Raw genomic sequence first — 14,629 nt, 5'->3', positions numbered from 1 at the left:
ACACGCATTGTTCTGTGTGTGTAAATGATGTACACTGAGGGGATAAAACATTAGGAACACCTTCCTAATGTTGAGTTGCACCCCTTTTGCCCTCAGAACAGCCTCAATCCGTCAGGGCAGGACTCTACAAGTTGTCGACAGTGTTCCACAGGGATGCTGGCACATGTTGACTGCAATGCTTCCCATAGTTGTGTCAAGTTGGCACCTAAAACACTCACAAACCTCTACAGATGCACAATTGGTAGCATTTTTAACGGGCTGTATCACCGCCTGGTATGGCAACTGCACCTCCCGCAACTGCAGGGCTCTCCAGAGGGTCATGCGGTCTGCCCAACGCATCACCGGGGGCAAATTAACTGCCCTCCAGGACACCTGCAGGACACCTGCAACACCTGTCACAGGAAGCTCAAAAAGATCATCAAGGACAACAACCACCCGAGTCACTGCCTGTTCACCCCGCTACCATCCAGAAGGCGAGGTCAGTACAGGTGCATCAAAGCGGGCACCGAGAGACTGAAAAACAGCTTCTATCTCAAGGCCATCAGACTGTTAAATAGCCATCACTAGCACATTAGAGGCTGCTGCCTATATACATAGACTTTAAATCACTGGCCACTTTAATAAATCTAGAATCGGCTTCCTATTTCGCAACAAGGCCTCCTTCACTCACGATGCCTAACATACCCTCGTAAAACGGAATATCCTACCGATCCTTGAATTCGGTGATGTCATTTACAAAATGGCCTCCAACACGCTACTCAGCAAATTGGATGCAGTCTATCACAGTGCCATCCGTTTTGTCACCAAAGCCCCATACACTACCCACCACACTGACCTGTATGCTCTCGTGGGCTGGCTCTCGCTACGTATTCGTTGCCAAACCCACTGGCTCCAGGTCATCTTTTAGTCTTTACTATGTAAAGCCCCGCCTTATGTCAGCTCACTGGTCACCATAGCAACACCAACCCGTAGCATGCCCTCCAGCAGGTATATTTCATTGGTCACCCCCAAAGCCAACACCTCATTTGGCCTCCTTTCCTTCCAGTTCTCTGCTGGCAATGACTGGAACAAATTGCAAAAATCACTGAAGCTGGAGTCTTATATCTCCCTCTCTAGCTTTAAGCATCAGCTGTCAGAGCAGCTTACCAATCATTGCACCTGTACACAGCCCATCTGTAAATAGCCAATCCAACTACCTCATCCCCATATTGTTATTTATCTTATTGCACTTTTGCAACCCAGTATCTCTTCTTGCACATCTATCACTCCAGTGCTAATGCTAAATTGTTCTATTGGTGTAGGCCTGTTTAGTTGGTATTGACCTGACTAGGGTGTTCTGATGAAGGTATGATGGTGGGTTCTATTGGTGTAGGCCTTAAAATGTTCAGATATAAGAGACGAGGGTCAGACGCGTGAGATAGAAAGAGAGGAAGGTCAGACGCGAGTTGTCAGCTCTGAAGTTGGATCGTCTTTTGAGGCTTTAAACTGTTCTTACACTGGGATGTACACTGGGATTTACACTGGGATTTACACTGGGATTTACACTGGGATGTACACTGGGATTTACACTGGGATGTACACTGGGATGTACACTGGGATGTACACTGGGATTTACACTGGGATGTACACTGGGATTTACACTGGGATGTACACTGGGATTTACACTGGGATTTACACTGGGATTTACACTGGGATGTACACTGGGATGTACACTGGGATTTACACTGGGATTTACACTGGGATGTACACTGGGATGTACACTGGGATTTACACTGGGATTTACACTGGGATGTACACTGGGATTTACACTGGGATTTACACTGGATGTACACTGGGATGTACACTGGGATTTACACTGGGATGTACACTGGGATTTACACTGGGATTTACACTGGGATGTACACTGGGATTTACACTGGGATTTACACTGGGATGTACAGTGGGATTTACACTGGGATGTACACTGGGATGTACACTGGGATGTACACTGGGATTTACACTGGGATTTACACTGGGATTTAAACTGGGATTTACACTGGGATTTACACTGGGATTTACACTGGGATGTACACTGGGATTTACAACATTCAAATCAACTGAGAAATGGTGACGGTGAACCTGAATAATCAAAAATAAAATCTAATGTAGATTACTATGTACAGACACTATAGTCTCTCGTCTAATGTTCAGACCGTTGTACAGACACTATAGTCTCTAGACAGACAGACAGATAGACAGACAGACAGACGTCAGGGATTAGAGGTCAAAGGGTTAGGGTTGGAGACCAAGGGGTCAGGGTCAGGGTCAGCGTTGGAGACCAGGGGTCAGGGTCAGGGTTGGAGACCAGGGGTCAGGGTCAGGGTTGGAGACCAGGGGTCAGGGTCAGGGTTGGAGACCAGGGGTCAGGGTTAGGGTTGGAGACCAGGGGTCAGGGTCAGGGTTGGAGACCAGGGGTCAGGGTTAGGGTTGGAGACCAGGGGTCAGGGTCAGGGTTGGAGACCAGGGGTCAGGGTCAGGGTTAGAGACCAGGGGTTAGGGTCAGGGTTGGAGACCAGGGGTCAGGGTTAGGGTTGGAGACCAGGGGTCAGGGTCAGGGTTGGAGACCAGGGGTCAGGGTCAGGGTTAGAGACCAGGGGTCAGGGTCAGGGTTGGAGACCAGGGGTCAGGGTCAGGGTTGGAGACCAGGGGTCAGGGTCAGAGTTGGAGACCAGGGGTCAGGGTCAGGGTTGGAGACCAGGGTCAGGGTCAGGGTCAGGGTTGGACACCAGGGGTCAGGGTCAGGGTTGGAGACCAGGGGTCAGGGTCAGGGTGGGAGACCAGGGGTCAGGGTCAGGGTTGGAGACCAGGGGTCAGGGTTAGATTTGGAGACCAGGGGTCAGGGTTAGGGTTGGAGACCAGGGGTCAGGGTTAGGATTGGAGACCAGGGGTCAGGGTCAGGGTTGGAGACCAGGGGTCAGGGTACTCACAGTGAAGAACCCCAGCACTGTAACGTTGTGAAGGCTGATGTGTTCTGAAGCGGCATCAGTCGTCTCTAACACCACGGCACTAGGACCTGACCGCCTCTTCAACCACTGGACAATACCCTGCACTGTCCTCTTCCCTAAAACACACACAGTTTGATGGTTAGGTTTAGGGTCAGTAGGGTTAGAGGTCAGAGGTCAGTGGTCAGGGGCTAGAGGTTATTACCAGTGAAGTCGATGGGGTTGTTTCTGTCTCCGTCGGTGAACAGTTTGATGGTTGGGTTTAGGGTCAGTAGGGTTAGAGGTCAGAGGTCAGGGGCTAGAGGTTATTACCAGTGAAGTCAATGGGGTTGTTTCTGTCTCCGTCGGTGAACAGTTTGATGGTTGGGTTTAGGGTCAGTAGGGTTAGAGGTCAGAGGTCAGGGGCTAGAGGTTATTACCAGTGAAGTCGATGGGGTTGTTTCTGTCTCCGTCGGTGAACAGTTTGATGGTTGGGTTTAGGGTCAGTAGGGTTAGAGGTCAGAGGTCAGAGGTCAGGGGCTAGAGGTTATTACCAGTGAAGTCAATGGGGTTGTTTCTGTCTCCGTCGGTGAACAGTTTGATGGTTGGGTTTAGGGTCAGTAGGGTTAGAGGTCAGAGGTCAGAGGCTAGAGGTTATTACCAGTGAAGTCGATGGGGTTGTTTCTGTCTCCGTCGGTGAACAGTTTGATTGTTGGGTTTAGGGTCAGTAGGGTTAGAGGTCAGAGGTCAGAGGTCAGAGGCTAGAGGTTATTACCAGTGAAGTCGATGGGGTTGTTTCTGTCTCTGTCGGTGAACAGTTTGATGGTTGGGTTTAGGGTCAGTAGGGTTAGAGGTCAGAGGTCAGAGGTCAGGGGCTAGAGGTTATTACCAGTGAAGTCGATGGGGTTGTTTCTGTCTCCGTCGGTGAACAGTTTGATGGTTGGGTTTAGGGTCAGTAGGGTTAGAGGTCAGAGGTCAGAGGCTAGAGGTTATTACCAGTGAAGTCGATGGGGTTGTTTCTGTCTCCGTCGGTGAACAGTTTGATGGTTGGGAAACTTCCGACATCAAACTCTTCTGCCAGCTCCTTCTCCTCTGCAGCATCCACTTTAGCCAGACGGTATCCCTCGCTCTCTCCCTCTTTCTCTCTCCCTTCAACACCCCCTGCCTCCGCATACACCGGCTCCAACTGACGGCAGTGACCACACCACGGAGCATCTACACACACACACACACACACACACACACACACACACACACACACACACACACACACACACACACACACACACACACACACACACACACACACACACACACACACACACCACAAGTGGCAAATGAATGATAAAATGCAAATATACCAGATCAGATCCAGAGTCAGTTGAGGCTAAACTGGTAACCATGGTAACTCCTCCTGGTAACTAACCTTAACCTCAGGTAGAGATGGCCCTTGGTAGCCATGGTAACTCCTCCTAACCTTAACCTCAGGTAGAGATAGCCCTGGTAACTCCTCCTAACCTTTAACCTCAGGTAAGTCCAGGTAGAGATCCTAACTAACCTTAACCCTCAGGTAGAGGTAGCCCTGGTAACTCCTCCTAACCTTTACCTCAGGTAGAGATAGCCCTGGTAACCATGGGGTAACTCCTCCTAACCTAACCTCAGGTGTAGAGTAGCCCTGGGAGAATTAACATGTGCTGCAGTTGGAGAGAACATGTGAACATTCAGCTGATAAGGGTCCTTAGTGATGACGAGTGTTAAGGTCAGGGTGAGAAACAAAAATAATGGTGCTGAGAGATGACGAGGGTTAGGTAAGGGAGTTAGAGTCATGAGGATGAAGGTCATAAACATTAGTACAACTGGCCAGGATGATTTGAGGGTTAGGGTTAGGGAGTTATAGAGTCATGAGGATGAAGAGAATACCAATTAATTGTACAACTGGCCAGGATGACTAGTAACTAACCCTAACTTCCAAGATGACTAGGTGACTAACCCTAACACTAACCCAGATGACTAGGTGACTAACCCTATCCCAAGATGACTAGGTGACTAACCCTAACCCAAGATGACTAGGTGACTAACCCTAACACTAACCCAGATGACTAGGTGACTAACCCTAACCCAAGATGACTAGGTACCAACCCTAACACTAACCCAGATGACTAGGTGACTAACCCTATGACTAGGTGACTAACCCCCAAGATGACTAGGTGACTAAACTTAACACTAACCCAGATGACTAGGTGACTAACTCCAACCAAGATGACTAGGTGACTAACCCTAACACTAACCCAGATGACTAGGTGACTAACCCTAACCCAAGATGACTAGGTGACTAACCCTAACACTAACCCAGATGACTAGGTGACTAACCCTATCCCCAGATGACTAGGTGACTAACCCTAACCCAAGATGACTAGGTGACTAACCCTAACACTAACCCAGATGACTAGGTGATAACCCTATCCCAAGATGACTAACTAACTAACAAGATGACTAGGTGACTAACCCTAACCCAAGATGACTAGATGACTAACCACTAACCCAGATGACTAGATAACCCTAACCCAAGATGACTAGGTGACTAACCCTAACCCAAGATGACTAGATGACTAACCCTAACACTAACCCAGATGACTAGGTGACTAACCCTAACCCAAGATGACTAGGTGACTAACCCTAACCCAGATGACTAGGTGACTAACCCTAACCCAGATGACTAGATGACTAACCCTAACCCAAGATGACTAGGTGACTAACCCTAACCCAGATGACTAGATGACTAACCCTAACCCAAGAGGACTAGGTGACTAACCCTAACACTAACCCAGATGACTAGATGACTAACCCTAACCCAAGAGGTGACTAACCCTAACTAGGTGACTAATAACCAGATGACTTAAACTTTGACTAGATGACTAACCTAACCCCAAGATGACTAGGTGACTAACCCTAACCCAGATGACTAGGTGACTAATCCCAACCTAAGATGACTAGGTGACTAACCCTAACCCAGATGACTAGGTGACTAACCCTAACCCAAGATGACTAGGTGACTAACCCTAACCCAAGATGACTAGGTGCCTAACCCTAACACTAACCCAGATAACTAGATGACTAACCTAACCAAGATGACTAGGTGACTAACCCTAACACTAACCCAGATGACTAGGTAACTAACCCTAACCCAAGATGACTAGGGTGACTAACCCTAACCCAGATGACGCAGGTAACTAACCCTAACCCAAGATGACTAGGTGCCTAACCCTAACCAAGATGACTAGGTAACTAACCCTAACCCAAGATGACTAGGTGACTAACCTAACCCAATATGACTAGGTGAGTAACCCTAACTCAGATGACGAGGTAACTAACCCTAACCCAAGATGACAGGTGACTAACCCTAACCCTAACCCAGATGACTAGGTGACTAACCATAACCCAAGATGACAGGTGACTAACCCTAACCCTAACCCAGATGACTAGGTGACTAACCCTAACCCAGATGACTAGGTAACTAACCCTAACCCAAGATGACTAGGTAACTAACCCTAACCCAAGATGACTAGGTGACTAACCCTAACCCAAGATGACTAGGTGACTAACCCTAACCCAGATGACTAGGTGACTAACCCTAACCCAAGATGACTAGGTGACTAACCCTAACCCAAGTTGACTAGGTGACTAACCCTAACCCAGATGACGAGGTAACTAACCCTAACCCAAGATGACTAGGTGACTTTAACCCAGATGACTAGGTAACTAACCTTAACCTTCACTATGTTGCTACTCACAGAACTCAACCAGCAGGAACTTGTTTTCACTCAGGGCCCTTTGGAAGTTATTGATGTGTAGAACCATCACGTCCTTCTCCTCCTCTATCTCAGTCGTTTTCTCTTTCTTCTCCGGCTCCGTCTCTTGTTCTGCTGCGTTGGTCTGTTCTGGACTGGTGTCTTCCGCCGTCTCGGTCCGGGACACATGGAGAACCAGAACCACGGCTACTAGAACCCACAGAACCGCATGGTGATGATGCTGATGGAGAATAACCCTCGTCACGAACTGTTCTGCTGGTCACGCAGTGTCCTGTCTCTCCTGTCCACAAGTCACGCAGTGTCCTGTCTCTCCTGTCCACTGGTCACACTCTGTTCTGTCTCTCCTGTCCACTGGTCACACTCTGTTCTGTCTCTCCTCTCTCCAGTCTCTCCTCTGTTCTCTCTCCTCTCTCCAGTCTCTCCTCTGTCCAGTCTCTCCTCTGTTCTGTCTCTCCTCTCTCCAGTCTCTCCTCTGTTCTGTCTCTCCTGTCTCCAGTCTCTCCTCTGTTCTGTCTCTCTTGTCTCCAGTCTCTCCTCTGTTCTGTCTCTCCTGTCCACTGGTCACACTCTGTTCTGTATCTCCTTTGTTCTGTCTCACTGCCACACACAACTGATAACACAGTCTCCTCTGACGAGCACAACAGGTGCGTGTGTGTGTGTCAGAATACTACTGGTCTCACTACCGACCAATCAGAATCCGAATCCCAATCTTAAATGGCCAATCACAAAGTGTCACATTTCACTGGAGTAGAGACGGTAGCTCAGTTCAAACACACACACACACACACACACACACACACACACACACACACACACACACACACACACACACACACACACACACACACACACACACACACACACACACACACACACACACACACAGTGGGGCAAAAAAGTATTTAGTCAGCCACCAATTGTGCAAGTTCTCCCCACTTAAAAAGATGAGGAGGCCTGTAATTTTCATCATAGGTACACTTGACTATGACAGACAAAATGAGGAAAAAATCCAAAAAATCACATTGTAGGATTTTTTATGAATTTATTTGCAAATTATGGTGGAAAATAAGTATTTGGTCACCTACAAACAAGCAAGATTTCTGGCTCTCACAGACCTGTAACTTCTTTAAGAGGCTCCTCTGTCCTCCATTCGTTACCTGTATTAATGGCACCTGTTTGAACTTGTTATCAGTATAAAAGACACCTGTCCACAAACTCAAACAGTCACACTCCAAACTCCACTATGGCCAAGACCATAGAGCTGTCAAAGGACACCAGAAACAAAATTGTAGACCTGCACCAGGCTGGGAAGACTGAATCTGCAATAGGTAAGCAGCTTGGTTTGAAGAAATCAACTGTGGGAGCAATTATTAGCAAATGGAAGACATACAAGACCGCTGATAATCTCCCTCGATCTAGGGCTCCACACAAGATCTCACCCCGTGGGGTCAAAATGATCACAAGAACGGTGAACAAAAATCCCAGAACCACACGGGGGGACCAGGTGAATGACCTGCAGAGAGCTGGGACCAAAGTAACAAAGCCTACCATCAGTAACACACTACGCCGCCAGGACTCAAACCTGCAGTGCCAGACATGTCCCCCTGCTTAAGCCAGTACATGTCCAGGCCCGTCTGAAGTTTGCTAGAGCATTTGGATGATCCAGAAGAAGATTGGGAGAATGTCATATGGTCAGATGAAACCAAAGTATAACTTTTTGGTAAAAACTCAACTCGTTGTGTTTGGAGGACAAAGAATGCTGAGTTGCATCCAAAGAACACCATACCTACTGTGAAGCATGGGGGGTGGAAACATCATGCTTTGGGGCTGTTTTTCTGTAATGGGACCAGGACGACTGATCCGTTGAAAGGAAAGAATAAATGGGGCCATGTATCGTGAGATTTCGAGTGAACACCTCCTTCCATCAGCAAGGGCATTGAAGATGGTGGCTGGAGTCTTTCAGCATGACAATGATCCCAAACACACTGCCGGCAACGAAGGAGTGGCTTAGTAAGTAGCATTTCAATCTCAACCCCATAGAAAATCTTTGGAAAGAGTTGAAAATCTGTGTTGCCCAGCAACAGCCCCAAAACATCACTGCTCTAGAGGAGATCTGCATGGAGGAATGGGCCAATATACCAGCAACAGTGTGTGAAAACCTTGTGAAGACTTACAGAAAACATTTGACCTCAGTCATTGCCAACAAAGGTATATAACAAAGTATTGAAATCAACTTGTGTTATTGACAGAATACTTATTTTCCACCATAATTTGCAAATAAATTCATAAAAATCCTACAATGTGATTTTCTGGATTTTCTTTCTCATTTTGTCTGTCATAGTTGAAGTGTACCTATGATTAAAATTACAGTCCTTCTCATCTTTTTAAGTGGGAGAACTTAAATACTAAATACTTTTTTTGCCCCACGGTATATGCACCCAGCTACCTCCCTGTTCCCTATCACTTTATCACCAATGCCCTCCCCTGTTCCCTAACACTTTATCACTAACTACCTCCTGTTCCCTATCACTTTATCACCAACTACCTCCCTGTTCATTACATTTACATTTAAGTCATTTAGCAGACGCTCTTATCCAGAGCGACTTACAAATTGGTGAATTCACCTTCTGACATCCAGTGGAACAGCCACTTTACAATAGTGCATCTAAATCATTAAGGGAGGGGGTGAGAAGGATTACTTATCCTATCCTAGGTATTCCTTGAAGAGGTGGGGTTTCAGGTGTCTCCGGAAGGTGGTGACTGACTCCGCTGTCCTGGCGTCGTGAGGGAGTTTTGTTCCACCATTGGGGGGCCAGAGCAGCGAACAGTTTTGACTGGGCTGGAGCGGGAACTGTACTTCCTCAATGGTAGGGAGGCGAGCAGGCCAGGGGTGGATGAACGCAGTGCCCTTGCTTGGGTGTAGGGCCTGATCAGAGCCTGGAGGTACTGCGGTGCCGTTCCCCTCACAGCTCCGTAGGCAAGCACCATGGTCTTGTAGCGGATGCGAGCTTCAACTGGAAGCCAGTGGAGAGAGAGGAGGAGGGTGACGTGAGAGAACTTGGGAAGGTTGAACACCAGACGGGCTGCGGCGTTCTGGATGAGTTGTAGGGGTTTAATGGCACAGGCAGGGGAGCCCAGCCAACAGCGAGTTGCAGTAATCCAGACGGGAGATGACAAGTGCCTGGATTAGGACCTGCGCCGCTCCTGTGTGAGGCAGGGTCGTACTCTGCGGATGTTGTAGAGCATGAACCTACAGGAACGGGCCACCGCCATGATGTTGGTTGAGAACGACAGGGTGTTGTCCAGGATCACGCCAAGGTTCTTGGCGCTCTGGGAGGAGGACACAATGGAGTTGTCAACCGTGATGGCGAGATCATGGAACGGGCAGTCCTTCCCCGGGAGGAAGAGCAGCTCCGTCTTGCCGAGGTTCAGCTTGAGGTGGTGATCCGTCATCCACACTGATATGTCTGCCAGACATGCAGAGATGCGATTCGCCACCTGGTCATCAGAAGGGGGAAAGGAGAAGATTAATTGTGTGTCGTCTGCATAGCAATGATAGGAGAGACCATGTGAGGTTATGACAGAGCCAAGTGACTTGGGTGTATAGCGGAGAATAGGAGAGGGCCTAGAACAGAGCCCTGGGGGACACCAGTGGTGAGAGCGCGTGGCGAGGAGACAGATTCTCGCCACGCCACCTGGTAGGAGCGACCTGTCAGGTAGGACGCAATCCAAGCGTGGCCGCGCCGGAGATGCCCAACTCGGAGAGGGTGGAGAGGAGGATCTGATGGTTCACAGTATCGAAGGCAGCCGATAGGTCTAGAAGGATGAGAGCAGAGGAGAGAGTTAGCTTTAGCAGTGCGGAGCGCCTCCGTGATACAGAGAAGAGCAGTCTCAGTTGAATGACTAGTCTTGAAACCTGACTGATTTGGATCAAGAAGGTCATTCTGAGAGAGATAGCGGGAGAGCTGGCCAAGGACGGCACGTTCAAGAGTTTTGGAGAGAAAAGAAAGAAGGGATACTGGTCTGTAGTTGTTGACATCGGAGGGATCGAGTGTAGGTTTTTCAGAAGGGGTGCAACTCTCGCTCTCTTGAAGACGGAAGGGACGTAGCCAGCGGTCAGGGATGAGTTGATGAGCGAGGTGAGGTAAGGGAGAAGGTCTCCGGAAATGGTCTGGAGAAGAGAGGAGGGGATAGGGTCAAGCGGGCAGGTTGTTGGGCGGCCGGCCGTCACAAGAAGCGAGATTTCATCTGGAGAGAGAGGGGAGAAAGAGGTCAGAGCACAGGGTAGGGCAGTGTGAGCAGAACCAGCGGTGTCATTTGACTTAGCAAACGAGGATCGGATGTCGCTGACCTTCTTTTCAAAATGGTTGACGAAGTCATCTGCAGAGAGGGAGGAGGGGGGGGGAGGAGGATTCAGGAGGGAGGAGAAGGTGGCAAAGAGCTTCCTAGGGTTAGAGGCAGATGCTTGGAATTTAGAGTGGTAGAAAGTGGCTTTAGCAGCAGAGACAGAGGAGGAAAATGTAGAGAGGAGGGAGTGAAAGGATGCCAGGTCCGCAGGAGGCGAGTTTTCCTCCATTTCCGCTCGGCTGCCCGGAGCTCTGTTCTGTGAGCTCGCAATGAGTCATCGAGCCACGGAGCGGGAGGGGAGGACCGAGCCGGCCTGGAGGATAGGGGACATAGAGAGTCAAAGGATGCAGAAAGGGAAGAGAGGAGGGTTGAGGAGGCAGAATCAGGAGATAGGTTGGAGAAGGTATGAGCAGAGGGAAGAGATGATAGGATGGAAGAGGAGAGAGTAGCGGGGGAGAGAGAGGTTGGGAAGGTTGGGACGGCGCGATACCATCCGAGTAGGGGCAGTGTGGGAAGTGTTGGATGAGAGCGAGAGGGAAAAGGATACAAGGTAGTGGTCGGAGACTTGGAGGGGAGTTGCAATGAGGTTAGTGGAAGAACAGCATCTAGTAAAGATGAGGTCGAGCGTATTGCCTGCCTTGTGAGTAGGGGGGAAGGTGAGAGGGTGAGGTCAAAAGAGGAGAGGAGTGGAAAGAAGGAGGCAGAGAGGAATGAGTCAAAGGTAGACGTGGGGAGGTTAAAGTCGCCCAGGACTGTGAGAGGTGAGCCGTCCTCAGGAAAGGAGCTTATCAAGGCATCAAGCTCATTGATGAACTCTCCGAGGGAACCTGGAGGGCGATAAATGATAAGGATGTTAAGCTTGAAAGGGCTGGTAACTGTGACAGCATGGAATTCAAAGGAGGCGATAGACAGATGGGTAAGGGGAGAGAGAGAGAATGACCACTTGGGAGAGATGAGGATCCCGGGTGCCACCACCCCGCTGACCAGAAGCTCTCGGGTGTGCGAGAACACGTGGGCGGACGAAGAGAGAGCAGTAGGAGTAGCAGTGTTATCTGTGGTGATCCATGTTTCCGTCAGTGCCAGGAAGTCGAGGGACTGGAGGGAGGCATAGGCTGAGATGAACTCTGCCTTGTTGGCCGCAGATCGGCAGTTCCAGAGGCTACCGGAGACCAGGAACTCCACGGTCGTGCGCACTGGGACCACCAGATTAGGGTGGCCGCGCCACGCGGTGTGGAGCGCGAGGAAGGGTCTGTGCAGAGAGGAGAGAACAGGGATAGATAGACACATAGTTGACAGGCTACAGAAGAGGCTACGCTAATGCAAAGGAGATTGGAATGACAAGTGGACTACACGTCTCGAATGTTCAGAAAGTTAAGCTTACGTAGCAAGAATCTTATTGACTAAAATGATTGAAATGATACAGTACTGCTGGAGTAGGCTGGCAGTGGCTGCGTTGTTGACTTTGTAGGTAGCTGGGCTGGCGATGTTGACACTACACTAATCAAGTCGTTCCGTCGAGTGTAATAGTTTCTACAGTGCTGCTATTCGGGGCACAGCTGGCTAGCTAGCAGGTTGATTGCGTTACGTTACCTTAAAAGAACGACAATAGCTGGCTAGCTAACCTAGAAAATCGCTCTAGGCTACACAATTGTCTTAGATACAAAGCGGCTATGTAGCTGGCTAGCTACGATCAAACAAATCAAACCGTTGTACTGTAATGAAGCTATTCGGGGAAACGTTGAAAAATGTGGATAACTAGAAAATCGCTCTAGACTACACAATTGTCTTAGCGACGCGGAATGATTCAAACCGTTGGTAATGAAGTGAAATGAAAATGTGATACTACCTGTGGAGCGAGAATGTTGACCGGGTAGTTGAAGTTCAATTCGGTAGAGGTTAATAGCTGTTGGCTAGGCAGCATCTCCTACGTTAAGGACCTACAAATAGCTGGCTAGCTAACCTCGGTAAATTAAGATAATCACTCTAAGTCTACACACTCTAAACTACACAATTATCTTGGATACGAAGACAGCGAAGACAACTATGTAGCTAGCTGACACTACGCTAATCGAGTCGTTCAGTTGAGTGTAATAGTTTCTACAGTGCTGGTGGAGAGGACGACGAAATACGTTAGGACGACGAAATACGATAATTACGCAATTATCTTTGATACAAAGACGGCTATGTAGCTAGCTAAGAAGAAATTGCTAAGATTAGACAAATCAAACCGTTGTACTATAATGAAATGTAATGAAAAGTTATACTACTTGTGGACCGAAGTGTAGATGCGACCTTCGCTCAACTCCGGAACCCGGAACTACCTCCCTGTTCCCTCAACACTTTATCTACAACCACCTCCCTGTTCCCTAACACTTTATCACCAACTACCTCCCTGTTCCCTAACACTTTATCAACAACTACCTCCCTGTTCCCTAACCCCTAAACTTTATATACATCTAACTCCCTGTTCGCTAACACTCTATATACAGGTCTTGAACTCATAACCTTGTCATCTAATTGCTGTATACTGCTGTATAAGTACAACACGCTAACAGACTGCACCACAGGATCCATCAACAACACTCTCACTGATCACCATATTTTGCAGAAATGGAGCTGAACGATATTCGGACCGAGTCAATATTTCTGTTGAGGTACCTGGCAAGCTCAGTCGGTAGAGCATGAGACTCTTAATCTCAGGGTTGTGGGTTCAATCCCCACTTTAGGTGGTTATTTTCTCTGCAGAAGCAGCAACTCACTTCGCAAACAGCCATCTGCTTGGACTGTCGAGCAGTGTTGCCACCCTCGCATTGCTGACTTGTCATGCATAGCTGGTGATACAGAAGGCACTATGCATTTGAATTCTAACTCTGCCTGCACTCTGCCTGCACTCTGCCCGCACTCTGCACTCCCTGCACTTGCCTGCCTCTGCCTGCACTCTGCCTGCACTCTGCCCGCACTCTGCCCGCACTCTGCCTGCACTCTGCCTGCACTCTGCCTGTTCGGCCTGCACTTGCCTGATCTGAGATAGGCACTCACGCAATCTGAGATAGGCACTCTGCCAATCTGAGATAGGCACTCTGCCGATCTGGAGATAGGCACTCCGCCTTACCTGGAGATTAGCACACTTGCCTATCTGGAGATAGGCACTCTGCCAATCTGAGATAGGCACTCTGCCTCATCTGAGACAGGCACTCTGCCTATAGAATAGACTTGCTCCTGGTGGGTCTTGAACTCATAACCTTGTCATCTAATTGCTGTATACTGCTGTAAAAGTTACACACGCTAACAGACTGCACCACAGGATCCATCGACAACATCTCACTGATCACCATATTTTGCAGAAATGGAGCTGCTTCCGGCGCTGACAGAGATGGCCGCCCGTCGCAAGCGCTCCTAGAAACTATGCAGCTTTTTGTTTTTTTACGTGTTATTTTTACATTAGTACCCCAGGTCATCTTAGGTTTCATTACATACAGCCGTAGAAGAACTACTGTATATAAGATCAACGTC

General features: G+C 48.7%; 1 protein-coding gene across 1 annotated transcript; it reads right to left on the bottom strand.

Annotated features, from left to right (window-relative positions):
• Window positions 1-267: 267 nt before the first annotated feature.
• LOC135537291 (uncharacterized) lies at window positions 268-14,204 on the bottom strand (the record flags this gene model as incomplete). Its single annotated transcript, XM_064963483.1, has 6 exons — window positions 268-372; window positions 2,967-3,100; window positions 3,957-4,175; window positions 6,752-7,021; window positions 12,280-12,365; window positions 14,008-14,204. Coding segments are annotated over 6 exons (1,011 nt in total), but the record flags the coding sequence as incomplete, so codon positions are not given.
• Between the last annotated feature and the right edge of the window lie 425 nt (window positions 14,205-14,629).

The sequence above is a fragment of the Oncorhynchus masou genome, unplaced genomic scaffold (assembly GCF_036934945.1).
Source record: "Oncorhynchus masou masou isolate Uvic2021 unplaced genomic scaffold, UVic_Omas_1.1 unplaced_scaffold_7440, whole genome shotgun sequence".
In the NCBI taxonomy this organism is placed as follows: domain Eukaryota; kingdom Metazoa; phylum Chordata; class Actinopteri; order Salmoniformes; family Salmonidae; genus Oncorhynchus; species Oncorhynchus masou.
The sequence above is the reverse complement of the archived record's forward strand: the minus strand, read 5'-3'. Positions and strand labels throughout refer to the sequence as shown.